We start from the raw sequence: 20,832 nt of genomic DNA on the forward strand, positions 1-20,832 counted from the left end.
GTTTCGCAGACTATATTCGGCGGTCAGGGTTGGGTAGGGTTACTTTAACTGGATTACCGTATTTTCCGCACTATAAGGCGCACCGTGTTATAAGGCGCACCTTCAATGAATGATATATTTTTAAACTTTTTCCATACATAAGGCGCACCCCATTATAAGGCGCTATAAGTGCATGCTGGTTTAAGATCAGGCAATTTTGTAATTGTAATCCTGTGCAGTCCTTCGAGACATTTTTGTGATTAAGGGCGTCATAAATAAATGTGACTTAACTTGATGGTACCGCGCTAAAGGGAATGTCAACAAAACAGTCAGATAGGTCAGTCAAACTTTATTAATAGATAACAAACAAGCTTTCCACAACTCCATTCACTCCCAAAATGAATAAACAGCCGTTTTATTATTTTCTCTGAGGTAAAGCATTTTCGTGACACATCTTTAACATCTTTGAACAACAGCAAGGCATAACATTTTACTTTTCCTCCATTTAGTCAACACGCAAAAAAACGTCTGATACTGTCACGGTAAATTAAACGTTAGTGCAATCGCAATATAGTGACACTCGTAATGTGCAAAAACAACAAGTGCAAAACAATAACAGTAAAGCAATAACATAATAACTGTAAAATGTAAAACGTTGTAGTGGGTTTTACATAATTCACCCATGGAACCATTGTTCAGTTAGCGAGTTCCTAGGGGGACTCTTAATTCTGCCGGCTCGAGCCGCTCTCATGTTCGATTCATTAATGTCGAACTCTCTCGCTGCTGCTCTATTCCCGTGTTCTACTGCGTGACTGATCGCCTTGAGTTTAAACTTTGCGTTGTAAGCGTGTCTCTTAATAAGGAGCCATTTCAGGGTCTTTATACAAACGCACAAATAAAAGAGAATCGTTGTTTAATATTTCCCAGTATGCACAGCGCACTTCTTCTTCTACGTGAAAAATGGAGTCGGTGGCTTGCGAGACCTTGTAATTCAATATTGATCCATATATAAGGCGCACCGGATTATAAGGCGCATAGTCAGCTTTATAAAAAAAAAAATCAGATTTTATGTGCGCCTTATAGTGCGGAAAATACAGTACTTTCAGTTACTTTTGGATTACTCGGCCAACGAGATCTCGTTGCTTTGAGGTGACGTCATTGTTGTGGTGCTTGTCGGCGAGGGAAGGTTAAGTATGCATACCTGTCAACCTGTAGGTTTTTGCCGTACAAAGTACGTTTAGTATGCATTTTAAGACGTGTACGACGAACAAGAAACACAAGTCAATCATGGGTACCATCCGGTAAACACCGACTATCACGAAAACGGCAAATCAATCAAGCCAGACGAGTTTGAGTTGTGTAGTGAAAGTCCGTCTCTTTTTAGAGAACCGGCTTTTTCGGCTCAACTTATTAAAGAGAGCCGGTTCTCAAACGGCTCACTTGCTTTGATGCATTATATTACGAATGATGATGTTGTATAAAGAAGTTAAAAAAAAAACCTGAAGTATAAAAGGAGAAAATGAAAAGACAGGTTTGAGGTTATCCCTTGAATCAGTATATTACCAACAATAATTTAATGCAGAAAATGAATTCATAATTTGAATAAGAAAATGTATTATTCTACTTAATTATATTTGCATGTATTTTTTCCTTCTACAGTGAACGTCCAAGCTACTTCAAGACAAAAGAAACTACCGTATTTTCCGCACTATAAGGCGCACCTAAAAGTCTTAATTTTTTTCAAAAGCTGACTATGCGCCTTATAATCTAGTGCGCCTTATATATGGCTCAACATTAAATCGCAAGGTCTCGCAACTTACGCAACAGCCGCCGACTCGATTTTCCCCCGAACGCGGAGTAGTCCGCGGTGTATGCTGGGATTTATATACCGGCGTTTCATTGGCTAACCAATGTGTCAATCATCATTTGAATCGATCGCTATTGGCTAAAGTTATTCGGAGCCTCGGATAGGCTAGAGGGCCGAAACAAACCCTGCAATTGGCCGAAAAAGATGTGTCAATCATCAGTTAAATCGATCGCTATCGGCTGAAGTTATTCGGAGCCTCGGATAGGCTAGAGGGCCAAAACAAACCCTGCAATTGGCCGAAAAAGATGACTGAATAGCATGCTTGCTAAACTACGCCATAAAGAAACATGTTTCATTAGTCTGTATTTGTAAATATTTTATTCTCCTAGATTTACTACACTCACGGTTGTAAGAAGACCATGGTTACGTATCATTATTGAACGTGATGGCTGCAAGAGAACTTAGGTGAGCTATGCGGCTTTATATTTTCCCGGTATCTTGTTTTAGAACGATCTTGATGTTGCTGTGATGAGTTGAGTGAATTCAACTCAATTCCAAGTGTTTATTGTCATATGCACAGTAAAGTTGGGAGCGAAAAAGAAAATAGAAACTAAGGAATGGTTGGCATTTCTTGAATCCCAAGACTTTAACCTTCCGAATGATATTTGGAACGATGCATTTGAGTGACATCGTACGGACACCGCATCCGCACGTGTCTACGACACGTATTTGCGTCTTTGCAAGCTTCGGGAATGTTAAGGGGGTAATAAGTTGGACTGAACCATCTGACTGTTTTGTCGACGTACCCATTGTAGCGCCTTATAATCCGGTGCGCCTTATGTATGGAAAATATAGGACCAAAAACTATTTTTTGGGGGTGCGCCCTATAACCCGGTGCGCCGTATAGTGCGGGAAATACGGGAAATATGAATAAAATGATGACTCCCAACACGTGGTAAGCTTTCTCTCCCGGCTTTGATCCCTTTGATCTCCGGCAAAACTAAATCGGACCTAGCACTACTGAAGGCCTAGGTGTGAAATGCACAGCCCGCTACTGCTACAATGTGATCTTACCTGCGCAGGCGGCACAAACGCGGTGGCAATTCTTGCAGAGGCCTTCGTCCTCATCGTGGTACATTCCAGGACTGCAACTGGGCTGGCACCGGTTCCCACGCAGACTGGGTCCAGGACGGGACAAGAAGGAAAAACCCCGGAGGGAGTAAGGTACAAAATGAAAAACCAAAATTGCAGTACAGGAAATGCATGAAAAGCTTGAAACCTCAGATTCAGACCTCAAAGGCAGTGACAGCCCTTAAGTCACAGGTGTCAAAGAGGCGGCCCGCGGGCCGGATCAGGCCCGCTGAGGGATTGAATCGTGAGACAACATTTAGAGAAGCGCAAGAGAAAAACGAGCTGCAGGTTGAAATATGTCCACTTGATGTTGCCAAAGCCAGGTGCCTCTCACATAGACAATATACTTGTATTTATTTATTTATCTCTCTCTTTCTCTCTTCCTCTCTCTCTTTTTCTCTCTCTCTATCTCTCTCTCTCTCTCCCTTTCTTTTCCACCCCTTTTCTCCCACTCTGTCTCTGTCTCATTCACTTTCTGTGTCTCTCTTTTTCCTAAACGGCTCTTCAGGTTGTTTTTGCTTCTTTCATCCCATATATGACCAAATATGATGTAAAATTATGCACAAAATGACTTCAAGGAAAGGGGGGAATAGAACAAAAAAGAAAAAAAATGCCAAAATGAAAAAGTAGTTAAAAGCTGAGAAAAAAGAAACAAAAGGAAGAGAAAAAGAAGGAAAAATAAAAAAAAAAAAGCCAGAAAAAAAGGCAAGAAAGAAACAAAGGAAAAAATATAAGTCAAGTAAGTATAAGTTTTGGACTTAGTTGCCACATTTGGGATTATGGTTGCTCACTGTTGTTTCAAGCGTTGCTCACGGACTTTGTGTGAACGCTCAGGCCCGTGGCAAATTACAGGGAACATTACTTGTGACAAAAATACTACGAAAATACCACAGATATACAACAACAAAAATCTACTTTCAAAATACAACAAAAGTACTACAAAAATACTAAAAAATACTACTATGGAAATACTACATAAAAATGACTACTAAACATAGTACAGAAAACAAAACTTCAATAAAAGCAGACTTCAGAAAAACTACAAAAATACTAGTTTTTTAGTAGGTTTTTTTTAGTTTTTACTAGAAAAATACTTTTCCTCATGTTGAGGTTTTTGAGTTTTTCCTTGCCCTCATGTTGGTTCCAGATCAGGGGATGGTGTAATAATAGTCTGAAAAAATAGTCTGTGCAATAACCTGTGCAGCCCTTTGAGACTCTTTGTGATTAAGGGCTATACAAATAAAAATGACTTGACTTGACTAGTAGTACTAAATACAAATGAAGTGTTTAAAACAGGTACTCCATCTACTATTTTACTCTTATTGTTTCTAAACCAATTTGATGAAACAAATCAATTTCAGAAGAAGTACATGAAGTATAGTATTGCCAACCCCTGGAGTAGAACATGGAATGAGTACTAGCATGGATCAAGTAACAGGGGGCCCCAAATCGAATTTTGCTTAGGGCCCCACGAAGGCTCGGGCCGGTCCTACTTCAAATACCGTAAATTCTGGACTATAAGCCGCTATTATTTTCCCAAACGTTCAACCCTGCGGCTTATTCAGTGATGCGGCCGATTTATGTAATTTTTTTTACGGCCGCCAGCGGCGCTCGAGTAAAATAGTTAAATGTTAGACCGGTGGAATATATGCGCCGAGGAAGACTGCAACTTCTTGGCTTGTGCATAAATTAAATTAGCGTAAACATACCGTCATCATGAAAAATGCCAAAAGAAAGGCACATGAGGAAAATGAGGACGGTTTACCGTGATTTTTACAAGTACGGTATGTTTTTTTCTACCAGACCCGTTTACTGTGTTGCTAGCGTGTTGCTAGCGTGTTGCTACCATTAACTGCCCTGTCACAGGCACCGTTTGGGATGAAAGTTATATTATTATTATTAAAGCTTTGAAAACTCTCTCGGTGTACCGTCTTTCTTTGTAAATATGTGTAACCATGTATAATATGTATTTGCAACTGTATATTTTTGTAATGTATCTATTTGAGACACTTATTCTGATATGTTTTGCACGGGCGAATGAGAAAGAGGGGACGGAACAAACGCGGGGTGACGGGAAGTGGGGTAAAGGTGAGACCTGTTTGTGGACGCGGCGGACAATAGTGGATATATATTTTTCCCACCCTTACCTTTGGAAATATACCCTTTTTTTCCTTGTATTACTTTCAAGGGGCCCTGGACCCTGCAGGTCTGCATCAAACCTTAAGTACCGGTATCATTTTCCGTTCATTTTGCCGGCTGTGACTTTTGGACTGTGTACTTTAATGTAGGACACTCAGTTTCAATCGCGGGATGTAAAGTCGGGTTTGGGTTAATTTTGTGTTTGTGTTACATTTTTTAATGTGGGTGCATGCGGCTTATATACAGGTGCGGCTTGTGTAAGTACAAAATTGGTTTTCCTCTTAAAATGTGGTGGGTGCGGCTTACGGTAGTCAAACTTATCTCACAACACGGGCAAAAACAGTTCTTCTGGCTATCTAAAACGAATTTTCTCGACTCACAACAATATATTATGATTTGTTCCGTGCAAAAAATGTAAATATTTCCGAGAGCAGGGTTATTTACTAGGCATTGGAGGACTCACCCGGCGTCTTCTCTGCATTCCGTGCAGATGCTTCGGGACGTGCACCTCCGACACATCTCGCCGCATTTCCTGCACATATTCCCGTCTGCCGGCGGGAAGGATTAGAAAAAAAACATCAACAATCGGAGTTGTACACACGTACTCACACAATCCTACGCTGCGAAAAGTAAGTATTACCCTATGGCAGAAAAGTTTGCTCATTATAAGTCTACCTTTTCTTATTTGTGTGTATTATACAGTGGCTCTGATTTCACTGGCAAAATAATGCTTAAAGAATACACACAGTACATTTTCATGGGCAAATTCAAGCACTTTTCAAGCACTTTCAAGGATAATTTTTCAATGTTTCCAGTACCTTCTGACGGATTTTATACATTTGATTATAAAGGATTTTATACGATTGAATACAAGTTAGATTTATTGAGTGCAATGAAGATTTTCTCCGAGTAGGCTTAAGTTCAATGACAGGTCACGCTGATCCGAATGCAGAATATTTTGTCTAGTTCTGTTGATAACAGGACTCTGACGGAGGACGGCAGGCATTGTTTGGAGAAACGCTCTCCGAGTTTTCCAGACATCGTAATAAGGTGAAGGGTTAGTGGAATCCAGTGACATCAATTGAGTCGATAAAGGGAACATTGATATGTTTTTTGATCATATCAAGTAGTATGACATTTTTATATGAATAATCAGATAAATAAAACAGACCAATCTTGTCTTGGCCATTTCTGAGCTATTATGGATCGTCTCGGTCTCCGGTAGCAACTGACATCATTGGAGATTGTTAATATTGTCGGGGTATTCTACATGGTCTGTCTTGCTGTGAGTAAGTAGGTGCCGCGTTGCGTTGTAAGGTCCTACTTCAGTGGATTCAAGTTTCAGTTCCAAACCACCCAGTTTACCACCCAGTGGCAAGACTTGGAGAAGGGGATCGTCACGGGGTGCACCATCTCCCCCATCCTGTTTGTTATGGGCATGAAACTACTCATCACTGCCGGGGTGAAGGAGACCAGAGGGCCAATGACGAGGTCTGGCATATGCCAACCTCCGTTAAGATGCTTTATGGACGACCTCACTATTACAACAGTGACCCATGCGCAAGCAAGATGGATCCTGAAGGCACTTGACGAGGTAGCAACTTGGGCTCGGATGAGATACAAGTCTAGAAAGTCAAGAAGCATGGTGATCAGGAGCGGGAAGGTCATAAGCAGGTTTCAACTTCGAATCCAAGGAGAAAACATACCATCTATCAAAGATAACCCAATAAAATGCCTCGGAAAGTGGTACGATTCATCTCTGGGCGAGAGGGGCAGCGTTCTCAGGACAGTGGAGCAGGCTAATGAGTGGCTGCAAAGGATTGAGCGATCAGGACTACCAGGCAAGTTCAAGACTTGGTTGTTCCAGTACGGTCTGCTACCAAGACTGCTGTGGCTGCTGACGATCTATGAAATCTCTATGACGGCGGTCGAAGGAATAGAGAGGAGGGCAAATAAACATCTCCGCAGGTGGCTTGGTGTTCCACCAAGCTTCACATCATTAGGAGTTTACATCAGGTCGGGGCAGCTGCAGTTTCCCCTGTCTTCGGTAGTGGAAGAGTTCAAGGTGGCCAAGTGTAGGGCGGTCATGATGCTCAAAGATTCTAGCGACGAGATGGTTAGGGGCGCGGGCGTGATTACAAGATCGGGGCGTAAATGGGCAGCAGACAGCTAAGTACATCAGGCAGAAGGCAGGCTGAGGTTGAAAGATCTCATCGGAAATGCATGCGTAGGGCGTCGGGGATTAGGGTCTACTCATTTCCAGCAATGGTCAAAAACTGATCCAAGGCAGAGGAGAGACATGGTGCAGGCCGAGGTCCGTCAACTGGAGGAGGAAGGCAGGTGGTCAGGGCGGTGGAGCTTGGAGTCCAAGGAGCCTGGACAAAGTGGGACCTACCAAAGCGAAGGATCACCTGGCCAGAACTCATGGAGGTTGGAACCGCTTATAGTGCGGACCTCAATTTTCCCGTTTTACTATCAAATTGGATTTTAGATTTCCATCTCAATAGAGAACAGTCCATTCGCATTGGTGAGAAAGATTCATGTTCTATTGTCCTCAACACTGGTACGCCTCAGGGCTGTCCATTTTCTCCAACTTTGTTTTCCCTATTTACACATGATTGTCAACCCAATTCTGACCATTCACTATTCGCTAAATATGCAGACGACACCACGGTTACTGGCTTTATTTCAAATGGAGACGAAACCGAATACCGAGCAGAAATTGATTCACTTTCCACCTGGTGTCATGAGAGTAATCTGTTATTGAATGTAGGTAAAACTAAGGAGATAATAGATTTCCGTACTAAGCCTCCCCCGCATGTGCCACTGTCAATTAATGGTCATGAGGTGGAACTGGTCCATTCATTCAATTTTCTGGGTACTTACTTGTCAGCTGACCTCACATGGACTGTCAATGCTACTGATATTCCAAAGTCAGCCAGACGAAGGCTCTACTTCCTTCATCAACTCAAATCATTCGAAGTCCGTCAATCCATTCTATTCAATTTTTATCGCGCTATCATTGAATCCGTTTTAACTAGGTCAATCAGAGTTTGGTTTGGTCGCGTCAATCAGAAAGAATTGTCAAAGATGGAATCAGTAGTGAAGACGGCAGAGGAAATAATAGGTACTGGCCTCCCGTCCCTGCAAAGTATCTACATCGATCGAACTAGAAAACGGACACAAAAAATCATAGATGATCTCAGTCACCCTGCTCGCAGGTACTTCGATTACCTGCCATTAGGTCGCCATCTTCGCTCCATCGCGAGCAAGACTTCACGTCTTAAAGAGAGTATGTTCAACGGGAATTGATTTAGGTTATTGTGTACAGTATTATTATGCCAACGGCGTTCCTCCGACCTATTCCACTCTAGTCTTGTCATTTACATATTCTTTCTTTTTAAACTATCCTATATAATTACCTTGTATTATACACTACAATATCTTTTTTACTCTATTCTTTTTATTCTTTTAAATCTATTATTTTATCATTTTATCATTATTGAGTGTTTGCGTGTCAAATGATTTCTTGTATATATCATGTTTATGGTTTATACTGGCTGAATAAATAAATATAATAAAAATACAGTACACGGCGGAGCAATGGTTAGCGCGTGTGCGGCACAGTTCTGAGGTTGTGGAAACCTCCTGAGTGGGTTCACATCCCGGCCTTACTGTGCGGAGTTTGTATGTTCTCCCCGTGCTTGCGTGGGTTTCCTCCGGGCACTCCGGTTTCCTCCCACATTCCAAAAACATGCATTTCAGGTGAATTGGCCGGTCCAAATTGTCCCGAGGTGTGACTGAGCGAGTGAGTTGTCTGTCCCCGTGTGCCCTGCGATTGGCTGGCAACCAGTTCAGGGTGTCCCCTGCCCACTGCCCGATGATTGCTGGGATGGGCTCCAGCATCCCCGCGACCCTACTGAGGATAAGCGGTGCAGCTGATGAGATGTGAGATGAAAAATACAGTATTTACAATTAGCTAAATCCTGTGCCAATGGGCTAAGAATTATAGAATTGTTACAACATAGGTTGAATATATTGTGACAACGAAATTGGACGTGGCACTCCAGTTCCACGTTTTACAATGAGGATAAGGAAAACAAAGAAGATAAAGGAACATGTTTTTGCTGTGTAAACATGACGAAAGAAAACCCACCGTGGTCCAGGAAGTAACCCTCCTCGCAGAAGGCCGTGCAAGTATCGCCCCCCTCCGTTAAATGATACCCGGGTCGACAGGACGTGCACTGATCGCTTCGGCTTCCGGTGCAACTCCCGCAGGCGGCAAAGCATCGCTTGCATCGCCGTTTGTCGCCCCAGAATCCTCGGGGACACTCCGAAACGCACATTCTGTCCAGAGGGAGTGAGAATCGCTTGAAACATCAGTGAGCAACGGCAATCCCAAGTGTGGCAACTAAGTCATTATCAAACAGGTCCAAAACTTGACATCAAGTTACATTTTGCTGAGTTCCCGGCAATGCTAAATATTTTTTTCACTTCTGAATGAATTGACTCATGTACGATGGCAAAGGTTGCAGGGCCTACTAACGTCATTTGTTTTTACAATTCTTTCACAAGATTTCCTTTTTTTTTTTCCTAGTATCTATTGTCGCATAAGTGTCCTTGGGTAAGACACTGAACCCCTAATATGCAGGCTTACATGGCTGCACGGCCGTTATTGGGAAATGTGAAGCAGACTGTAAAGCGCTTTGGGAAGTCTTGCCTTGAAAAGCGCTATATAAATGCAGATCATTTCATTTCATTCTTTTTTTCTGTTTTTTTTTTAATTTTCCCTTCTTTTTCTCTTCCTTTTGTTTCCTTTTTTCTCAGCTTTTCACTACTTTTTCATTTTGGTATTTTTTTCTTTTTTGTTCTATCCCCCCTTCCTTTAAGTCATTTTGTGCATCATTTTACATAATATTTGGTCATATAGGGATGAAAGAAGCAAAAACAACCCGAAGAGCCGTTTAGGACTCTAAAGAGCCGGTTCCTTTTAGTGAGCCGAGCCGAAGAAGCCGGTTCTCGAAAAACTCTACCGACTTTACTCAACTTTGTTCTACTTTGACCTTGACTTCGAAATACCGCATTTAGAACACAGCGTCAGGGGAACCCTTGTATTTTTACCTTCATCCACTGTACCTTTGACTTAATTCGCTTCTTAATTAGCAAGTTCGAGCCCTGATTTTTGTGAGCTGGCTAGATTTTCTTGTGCGCAATCACGCACGTGCACAGCTTAGAGGGAACATTGGTAGAGACCATTATTGGAACATTTGTGGGGCATGTGTGCCGTATAAAGGATAAAATGTTTCCTACCTTGTGTTGTTTTTGAACTTTAGGAAAAAGTGGGCGCATGTGACGCACTGCCACGGGCCGGGACCCTCACAGCCGTCCTCACTGCATTCCTGGTCGCAGGGTCCTGGAAGAAAAAACGTACGAGAATATTTGCACTGAATGCCCTGGGCAATCGTTTTCGAACCGATACCGGATAAATATGTCGTCCCAGTTATCGACCCTGCCTGGTAAGGTCTATCTACTGGAGGGGAGGGTCTGCAAAGAAGCTGATATAGTGCTGGCATGTATAAAACCGTAAATTCCGGACTATAGAGCGCACCTGATTATAAGCCGCACCCACCACATTTTAAGAGGATAACCGCTTTTGTACTTACACAAGCCGCACCTGTGTATAAGCCGCACGAAACTTGTAACACAAACACAAAATTAACCCAAACCCGATCTTGAGTTCCGCGATTGTAACTGAATATAAAATACACAGTTCAAAGACCACAGCCGGCAAAATGAACGGAAAATGATACCAGTACTTAAGGTTTGATGCAGACCTGCAGAGTCCGGGTCATCTTGAAAATAATCCAAGAAAAAAAAATGTATATTTCCAAAGGTAAGGGTGGGAAAAATATATATCCACTATTGTCCGCTGCGTCCACAAACACGTCTCACCTTTACTCCACTTCCCGTCAGCCCCCGTTGTATTCGCCCCTTCTTTTTGATTCGCCCGTGAAAAACATATCAGAATAAGTCTCTAAAATAAATACATTACAAAAATTCACAGTTGCAAATACATATTATACATGGTTACACATATTTACAAAGAAAGACGGTACACCGAGAGAGTTTTCAAAGCTTTAATAATAATATTATAACTTTCATCCCAAACCGTGTCTGTGAAGGGTAGCAAAACGCTACTAGGAACACGCTCGCAACACAGTAAACGGGTCTGTTAAAAAAAAATACGGTACTTGTAAAAATCATGGTAAACCGTGCTCATCTTCCTCCTTATGACTGAGGACATTAAAGTTGTCTTCCCCAGTATGGGAAAGAGACTTTGTCATATAGACGTCGTCCTTTATTCAAAAACACGGCAGCTACACACTCGCGTATGTTCCACCGGTATAAATCTTACCTTTTGTACTCGAGCGCCGCTGGCGGCCGTTAGAAAAATTACATAAATTGGCCGCATCACTGAACAAGCCGCAGGGTTGAAGGTTTGGGAAAAAAGTAGCGGCTTATAGTCCGGAATTTACGGTATGTAGTAGCAATCCTTGGTCTCCTCTCGATCACTTTGTCATATGCGCAAAGGATGGGAGAGCTTAAGATTAGTCGCATGGCATAGCACCCGTACAGGCTATTGTGATTGTACAGGCTTCTGAATTTGAGTCAGTACAAATCATTGAATTTTGTTTCGAGAATGTTTTTGTCGCACTCCTGTGTATATGTTAACACCAATTTAATAAAAAATGACTCCTGCGCTAATTATAGATTGACAGGAGGGGACGCAGTTCGAATATGAGTATCTTAATCGCGTCACAATGTGTTACTTTTCAGTACCAGACGTTTCCCTGACGGGGAGATCCATAGGAAAGGCCCAGTGACACTTTCCCAACCATCCTTTGTCATGTCCTGCGCGGTTGCCATGGCGCCCAGCTGGCCCCGCCCCTTGACACCGGCTGACCTGCATTTTTCTGATTACTCCTATGGGTACTTATGGAACTGCCCTTTGCCAGATCATTGTTTACCCTTGTTGAAAACCTGTTCATGCCTGTTCGATACCTGTTTATTCTTGTTGTGCTTGTTGGACTTTGTTGCACTTCTGAGAGATTCCTGCAAGTTCTGTCTAATCCCGTTAAATTCCTAGCCTGTAGTTTTCCCTGCATTTGAGCCTGCTTTGTTTTGTTTTTGGTCGGTTTGTGTGTTGGACATCTGTTCTTTCTCAATTAAAGTGACAGATCGTCTACGCAAATGAGTTCCTACTTCCTGCTTCCCGACCCGCTTCGTGACATCCTTCTTGCAAAAAATAAAATAAAAATTAGAATAAGCCGCAATGTATTGTAAGCAGTAGTGTTTATTGTAGAAAAGGGAGAAGCTTGTATTTCGGAATTTATGGTGGCTAAAATTCATGCATTTATCTCTAGCAGGTTAATCTACTTTCTGACTGGACTTTCTAAACAAGCTGTAAGACAGCTGCAGGACATCCAGAACGCTGCTGCTCGGGGCCTGACTAGAACCAGGAAGTAGGACCATATTAGTCCTGTGCTCAGGTCTCTGCACTGACTTCCTGTCGCTCAGAGAATAGACTTTAAAACAGCTCTGCTGGTGTAAGAGTCTCTTCATCGTCTAGCACCAAAGTACATCTGTGACATGTTGGTCCCATATGAACCATCTCGGACCCTGAGAACCTCAGGGACAGGCCTTCTGCTGGTGCCCAGAGCCAGGACTAAACAGGGTGAAGCTGCGTTTCAGTTCCATGCAGTTAAACTCTGGAATAGTCTTCCTGATGACGTCAGGCGTCTACTAACGTTAGCATAGCGCTAAATCTCCTGCCCGCTGCTATCAATAAATAGCAGCTTGCACACCCGACGGAGCTTTTATCGTCGCTGGCGACTTTAATCGGGCATGTTTAAGGACTGTACTTCCCAAATCCATTCAACACGTGGACTGAGCAACCAGGGGAAAAAACACTGGACCGTGTGTACAGTAAGATCAAACATCTAGTTGGATCTGCCCAACCAGGTCTGTCCCTCACCCACTCATACACCCCCCTCCAGAGGAAACAAAGCCTATACAACAAAGACAATTAAAACATCTTCTTTGTTCCTTTATCTCTTTGTTTTCCTTATCCTCACTGTAAAATGTGGAACTGGAGTCGTCCAATTTCGTTGTCACAATATATCCCATGTTGTAACAATGACAATAAAGGTATATTCTATTCTATTCTATTCTACTCTGACAGTGTTTAAGTCCAGGCTGAAAACAGCTCTGTTCAACTGTGCATACAACTGACTGCACTCTTCACTTTTACTTTATTTTAATTCATTGATTTTATTAGATAGATAGATAGATAGATAGATACTTTATTCATCCCCGTAGGGAAATTCACACTTCCAGCAGTCTACCCCGTTGTTTAATAACAGATGAACATGATGCCCTAGGGGTGCTTGTAACGGAGTGGATGACGTCACGCTAGTCCAAAAGTTCGACATCCCTGCGGCAGATGGAAAACTTTTCTTTGTGAAAATCCAGGGATACACCACCTCGTGTTAGCAAGTCCGCCTCCTCTCCGATTCCCCCCGGCTTTCGTGTCTCTGTTTAGCGGCGTTGAAGCCGGATTGCTCCGGGTGGCTACACGTTAGCGTCCGGAATGCTAAACGTGAGCCACGTTTCCGCAAAACACAGCAACTGCGCTCCCTGTGCGCTTCGATGTTTTCCACCAGCACTCGATGACCTTATTTGGTCGTGAGTTCGCATTTACCATGATTACGGATGGTACCGAAGACTTATAACGCCGCTAGCCGCTTCGCTAGCTCCGGCTCTTCTTCCACGACAGGCCCCTTCATCACGCCGGCATGAGAATTCTTCAGGGCAAGGAGTTGAAATTCCTTGAATACACGCATTTTTGTGCGCTAAAACCCATGTCCATAGGATAGAAGTAATCCATAGTGTAGTTGTCAAAACGGGAAGAAAAAACACCGAAGATAAGCAATAAAACAATAGGGCAGCTGCTGGAAAAGGCAGCCGCTCGTGGCAGCGCCGCTTATACGTTTTATCTGTGGTTTTAATGCATTTTAAAAACCACATTTTACATTTTCAATGTCTTTTCTTCTATGTTTTAACTGTAATTGTGTGTTTTTAACCTGTCTCTTTTCCATTTTCTGTAATTGCCTTGTGTATGAATTGTGCTATACAAATAAACTTGCCTTGCCTTGCCTAAAAAGATTTATTAGCCCTCTAGTGGCGACCAGTGTTCCCTCTAAGCTGCGCGCGTGCGCAATTGCGCACTGCTCGCACATTCTCAGCGCACAAGAAAATCGAGCCAGCGCACAAAAATGAGGGCTCAAAATTGCTAATTAAGAAGCGACTTAAGTCAAAGTTACAGTGCACAAAGGTAAAAATACACGGGTTTTCCTGAGGTTGTGTCCTAAATGCGGTATTTTGAAGTCAAACGAAGTTGAGTAAAGTTAGTAGAGTTTTTCGAGAACCGGCTTCTTCGGCTCGGCTCACTAAAAGGAACTGGCTCTTTCGGGTCCTAAACAGCTCTTCAGATTGTTTTTGCTTCTTTAATCCCAACATGACCAAATATTAAGTAAAATTATGCACAAAATGACTTAAAGGAAGGGGCGAATAGAACAAAAAAGAGAAAAAATACCAAAATGAAAAAGTAGTGAAAAGCTGAGGAAAAAAAGAAACAAAAGGAAGAGAAAAAAAGAAGGAAAATTTTAGGAAAAAGCCAGAAAAAAAGAAAAGAAAGAAATGTAGGAAAAAAGTAAATAGAGAACAAAAAGAAAAAAGTAACAGCTCGGAAAAAAAACACAATGAGATTTTTTTTAAAGGAATTTAAAAAAAAAAGTAGAAAAAAACACTGAAAAAAAGAATAAAAAGTTTGTGTTGCATTCAAATAATTTCCAATGATATCAAGTGAATCTTGTTGCCAACATTGTACTTCCCCTAAAAAAGGTGATTAAGTACAGTTCTGTATCCTACAACCGACTCAATAAGCCCCCAAAAATGTTAATATTATGCGACAAAATATATCAGGAAATAAAAAGAAATGGATATCTTGTGAAAGAATTGTAAGAACCGTACAACTTTTGCAATAGTACATGCGTCAATTCATTCCAAAGAGAAAAATCATTTTGCATTGCCGGAAACTCAGCAAAATGTAACGTGATGTCAAGTTTTGGACCTGTTTGATAATGAATTATCTTGCCACACTTGGGATTCTGGTTGCTCACTGTTGTTTCAAGCGTTGCTTTGTGTGAACGCGCAGACCCGGGGAAAATGACAGGGAACATTGGTGGCGACAGTACGCACCCACGTATTCTTCCGCGAAGTCCGCGCCATCCGATATTTCGGCCGACCGCGACGTTCTGCGTCGAGTGCCGTTTGGCGACCATTCAGTACCGTAAATAACCAGCGACCACTCCACCAGCGCGCCTGTTCAACAGGAAACAGAAGCGGAAATAAATGAAAATCCGTGGAAAAGTCTCAGAGAGCCTGTTTTAGAAGTAGATTAGACTCACATTTAACATCATATTTTCATACAGGCGCAAATTCTATCATACTCTCTCATATACTATTATACTCTCACTACACTAGTAGTCTCTTTAACACATACAGTGGAACCTCGGTTTTCGAACGCCTCTCAGTTCGAACAAATCGGAGTCCGACCAAAAATTTTGAGAAATTCTTGCTTTGCTTTTCGTTCAAAAAATCGGAGCTCGAACGCCGGTACGCTAGGGGCGATGCTGAGCGTCGTACGGGTGTAGATTGCCCCCACCCCTCGTGAAGAACTGTTGTACGTGAGCGCGCCCTCCTTTTTGCTTTCGTTATTAATATCGGTGAACGGAGTGTTTTAACCCCTAATGATGCCTCGGAAGAAGGTCGGTGCAAGCAGCAAAGTTGCTACAGGTGAAAAAAGAAGAGTAGTGCGTACAACTATTGCATTTAAGAAAGAAATAATAGCAAAATATGAAGAAAGTGTGCGAGTTTCCCTTCTTTCGAGGGAATAGAGCATGGCTTCTGCAGACCACCACAAAGGTAAGAAATCCTATTCATAAATCTTTTCTTTATCCTTTAACCGCTCACCACTTGTTGTGGAGACCCGGGTGCTAAATGACGTGTAAACGACCTGATTTTTTTATCTTTACACGTTCATGTTAGCGTAATCTTTCGTACGGAAGATTACGCTAACGCGAACGTACGATTAGCCTGGGTTAGCTTCATGTTTACGTTCTTGGTAGACATCTAGGGTGTTGGAACGGATTAAAACGATTTTACATTACTTTTAATGGGAAAAACGATTTTCCGTGATCGACCAAATCGGTTTTCGAACAGGGTTCTGGAACGGATTATGGTCGAGAACCAAGTTCCACTGTACTACAATACTCTGGCCTCAGAAACATCACACTGTACGGGAGGAAAAACAAATTGACTCTGCCCTGTAGCAGTCCGATGGAGGAGTTATGGTTACCCTATCTGCTGTGTAAATGTAAATAGTCTGCATTTATACAGTGCATTTCAAGTCAATGAAGACCGAAAGCTCTTTACAATGTGTTTCACACAAGGCAACTACCCGCTATCGGGGGGAATTAGGGATTCAGTGTCTTGCCCAAGGACACTTCGACATATAACACGGAGGAGCTGGGAATCAAACCTGCGATCTCTTGATCCCAAGACGAGCGCTTTACCACCTGAGCCAATGCCGCCCCATACAAGGACTCAAGTGACTGCAGAGTCTCCTTGGCTGGCATATAGGTTAGGACCGGCGGTAAGTGGTGCACTGAAGAGGCAGTCAACCAGGCTGAGTCCCGCCTGCGGTGCAGTGAGCTGTGGGAGCAGGGACAAGCAGGAATTGGGAAAATCCCAAGACCTTCCTAAAACAAGGCACAGGGGAAGGAAAAGTGCCTGCTTATCCAGAAAGAAGTTCGGACAGGGGTGGAGGAAGTATGCTGCAGTAGGTCAGTAGGAATAAGGGAGCAGGGGGCGCGGACACCTTAGGAAGAGGCAGCTGGCCAGGAGATTTCGTGGACAGAGCTATGGCGATCGGAGCCACACCGGCTCAAGTTCCTCATCCAGTCTTACCAAGCCCGTTCAACCTCCCCTAGGGTCTGGCAGAGAACCTACTATGCCCACTCTGCCAAAAGGGTCGGATCGCTGGAGCACATCCTGAGCTGCTGACCACCAGCACTGGGAGAGGGATGCTATCGCTGGCATCATGATCAAGTGCTGCGAATGATTGCTGAAGCCATCAGCAGAGGGGTTTCCACCAGCAGTCCATCACCTTTGTCAGAGCTTGGGACAAACAGTAGCACCCGGGTGAAGTAGGTGGTCTTCTGGCACCAGCCCAGGACTGTCAATTTAAAGTCGACCTAGGGAAACAGTTCCTAGAGAACATCGCGGTGACCACATTCAGGCCTGACATCGTCCGTGTCTCAGAAACAACAAGGCAAGTGGACCTGCTGGAATGGACCATTTCTTGGGAAGACAGGATGGAGGAAGCTTTTGAAAGGATAGAGCCAAGTATGAGGAACTGGCAGGCGATGGAAGACCCATAGAGGTCGGGTGCAGAGGATTTGCTGGTCAGTCTCTCATCGGGGCACTCAAGATTCTGGGAGCAAAGGGACTGCACAGCAGGCGAGACATTGAGAACATCAGCAGAGAAGGCGTCCAGATGGATCAAGCAGGACGACAAGTGGGCACAGGCTCTTAAGGCCCAAGGCGGGACTTGAGCAACCCTTACTGGGTCTTCTGGGCAAGGGTGTCAGTTGTGAGACCTGAAACACCCAGTGAACCCAACTGTCAACACCGATGATGTCTCTTAAGTTGCACCAAAAGTGTATATTAGATCTACTCTCACACACTTTTATGCTTTCCCATACATACTAGTGTGTGTGTGTGTGTGTGTGTGTGATCATAGTACACACACAAAAATACTGTCACACACATGCTACTACGTGTACTATACTCTTATAGGCATTGTCTCACACATATACTGTACTACTTTACACTCTCACACATACTGCTATACTCTAATGCACACATTACATTACGCTCTCACACTTAATATTTTACTCTCATACACGCACTACAATACTCTCACACACATGCTACTGTACTGTATATGTTTCTGTTTTCAGACTCGTACTACTAACTCAGATATACGATTACCCTCTCTCACACTATCACACACTCATTCACACAGGTTATATCCCTTAGCAAGTGCATGAGAAAGTATAGTGGTGTGTGTATGAGAGTGTAGTAGTATGTATGAGAGAATAGTAGACTTTGCGCATGGATATGACTGTGTCTGTATTGTTGCGTAAGTGTGAGAGTACAATGTTATATGTGAGAGCAAGTATGATTCCTCGTTCAGTTCCGCCCATCTCACTTCACTGATAACAAGCGCACCCGATTGAGAATTTCCTCTCAGTCCATGATAAGAGTCACGCATGTCCAAGGTCCATTTCCCGAGAGCTTGTTCTCCCCAGCAGTGAGTCGTCATGAATTCCCAGTGGTGAAAACCCTCCGTGGAATTGTCATGTGGCCTAAATGAGAAATTGTCATGGAAGAGTTCAAACACCTTCAACAACATGAAAATGTACACAATACCTTTTTTCTGGAGGGACCCAAATGCAGAAAAACTAAACAAACAGCAAAAATAACAAAACTAGCTAAATAACATTGTTTCAATGGAGAATGGTACCGTCGTTTTGCATTTGTTTGTTGCTGTGTTCTGAAACCAGCTTTATTGACTATGTGTCATACAAGCTGCTTGGATTTTTTGGGGTTATTTTCACCATGAAAGTCAGAAATCATGTTATGAGTGATTACTTTTGGCCCCCTTTTTTCCAGGAACAACCCAAACTGGCAACTTCTACCATAAATATGTGTTAAGACAATGTAATAACAGTTCAAAATGAAAAACAAAACAATAGACTTGGATTTTTCAGGATTATAATGAAGCAGGGACTGGAACTAAACAAAAATAAGTTTTTGAGTCTTGCTCTCAGTTGTCACCATGAGCTTATAGACCTGTGTGGTACATGTCGAAGCAATTCCTGGAAACAGAAACCCAACATGACCCATCACTACCCTAATCTATTATCCTTTTGACAATCAAAACTAAAAAAATAATGTTCAAAGGATTCAAACGTTAAAATGCATTTGTATGTGTCATTTCTTGCCTGTGGTTAGTCTGTTGCCACACGTGGATTCCTGTGAGATACGATTGTGGCAAGTGGCTGCCACCTTGCAGCTTTTTTTTGGAGAACTACATTAATTCAATTTGATTTTTTATGTCGGTGACGTTAATTTAAATAGCGTGTGTAGAACGGGAGCGCCGGTGACCCCGTGGTAAATAGGAAGATTTAACACTAAAACGAGTGTCAGCTTCGCCTGCGCAACGGTGTAGTTTTCCGTGTCGAAAACTATCATCATCATCTTTGTTCCAAGCTAGCATTGTTTTATTTTGTGTCCTAAATAAGCATCATTTCCTACACATGAAAATAAAAATATATGTGAGAAGAGGAAAAAAGCTAGCTTGTTCTCACGCAAAAAAAAAACGTTTTTTGGTGTTCTGAAAACTGGCATTTTCTCAATAATCTTCTGTGCAATATTGTGTAATTTCGTGCCGAAAACTAGTAGCATATTCATAGCTTCAAGCTAGCATTGTTTTCAATACATAGTATATTATAATAATAATAATAATACATATGATATAATCATACAGTACATAAATACCCTTTCTTTCTATGCAGAAAACGACTATTATTTCTATTTTCTGTTCTAAACACACTTCTTAAACCCCCAAAATTAGCGTCTCTTTTGGTTCTAGCTAGCATAGTCTGGTTTCGTCCCCAAATTTAGAATTGTCTTTTTTTTAGCGCTATGTAACACCACCAGCACAACAAACTACTAGCAAACAATTTCATGCGTTTTTTTCTGTCAACTAGCTAGCTACACTGAATACTAGCATCATCTTCTTTTGCTTTAAGCTAACACTGTCTTCTTTTGTGCCTCAAATTTGTATTTTCTTTTTTATTTTCTGCACCATTAGGCACACCGGATTATAAAAATTTGTTGTTTTTTTTTTGGTCATATATTCTTATATAAGGCGCACTGGATTATAAGGCGCATAGAATTAAAACTATAGTAAGCGATACCGTATAGCGTATATCAGAGCAATAATTGATCAGTGCAAAAAAATGTCACAAGCAACAGGAATCAAACCTGGGTCGCGGCAATGAAAGAGCCGAAACATACACACTAGATCACCGGTGATGCAGATAACATATGAAAAGTGTTTTTCAGGTGCCAACTTCACGTCCTCCTCGCCGGAAGACGCCGCCACGTCTAGACCGGTCAAAACATTCCCGCCACTGTTTTTACGGTGCCAGACACGAATATTAGAGAATGGAGAAAACAGAAAATCGTCCTGAAAGGTATGAGAAAAAAACGAGGGTAACAAATCGGACAGTGGGTCCATTTGTATCTTTCAGGACGACTTTCTGTATTCTCCATTCTCTCACTTTAGTGTTTGGTACTGTGAGTAAAAAAGTGTGATCATGAGCTAATTTCAAATGCCTTTTCATATGTCATCATTATTAGTGGTCCAGTGGATAGGATTTAGCACTCTCACTGGTTACATACGATGTTTTGCGGTTTTCATTTGACTCTCCAAAGGTCGTTTTCTTTAAGCTACGTACGAAAGGGAAATATGAGGAGCACAGTAAATTGTTTTCCCTCAAATTGAAGGGTTTATCACAGCG

General features: G+C 42.4%; 1 protein-coding gene across 1 annotated transcript in view; it reads right to left on the minus strand.

Annotated features, from left to right (window-relative positions):
• Positions 1-20,832, minus strand: part of LOC148350159 (proprotein convertase subtilisin/kexin type 5-like) — a 75,207-nt gene that overhangs the window by 14,658 nt on the left and 39,717 nt on the right. The window contains exons 11-18 of the mRNA XM_088319994.1: positions 20,339-20,442; positions 17,535-17,812; positions 17,346-17,433; positions 15,377-15,499; positions 10,367-10,469; positions 9,213-9,403; positions 5,520-5,604; positions 2,861-2,964 (exon numbers count right to left, since the gene is read on the minus strand). Of these exons, the coding sequence (XP_088176120.1) occupies positions 2,861-2,964; positions 5,520-5,604; positions 9,213-9,403; positions 10,367-10,469; positions 15,377-15,499; positions 17,346-17,433; positions 17,535-17,812; positions 20,339-20,442 (1,076 nt within the window). The remainder of the gene's footprint in view (positions 1-2,860; positions 2,965-5,519; positions 5,605-9,212; positions 9,404-10,366; positions 10,470-15,376; positions 15,500-17,345; positions 17,434-17,534; positions 17,813-20,338; positions 20,443-20,832) is intronic.

Source organism: Urocampus carinirostris, chromosome 16, assembly GCF_059441175.1.
Source record: "Urocampus carinirostris isolate Australia breed hairy pipefish chromosome 16, RoL_Ucar_1.0, whole genome shotgun sequence".
NCBI lineage: Eukaryota > Metazoa > Chordata > Actinopteri > Syngnathiformes > Syngnathidae > Urocampus > Urocampus carinirostris.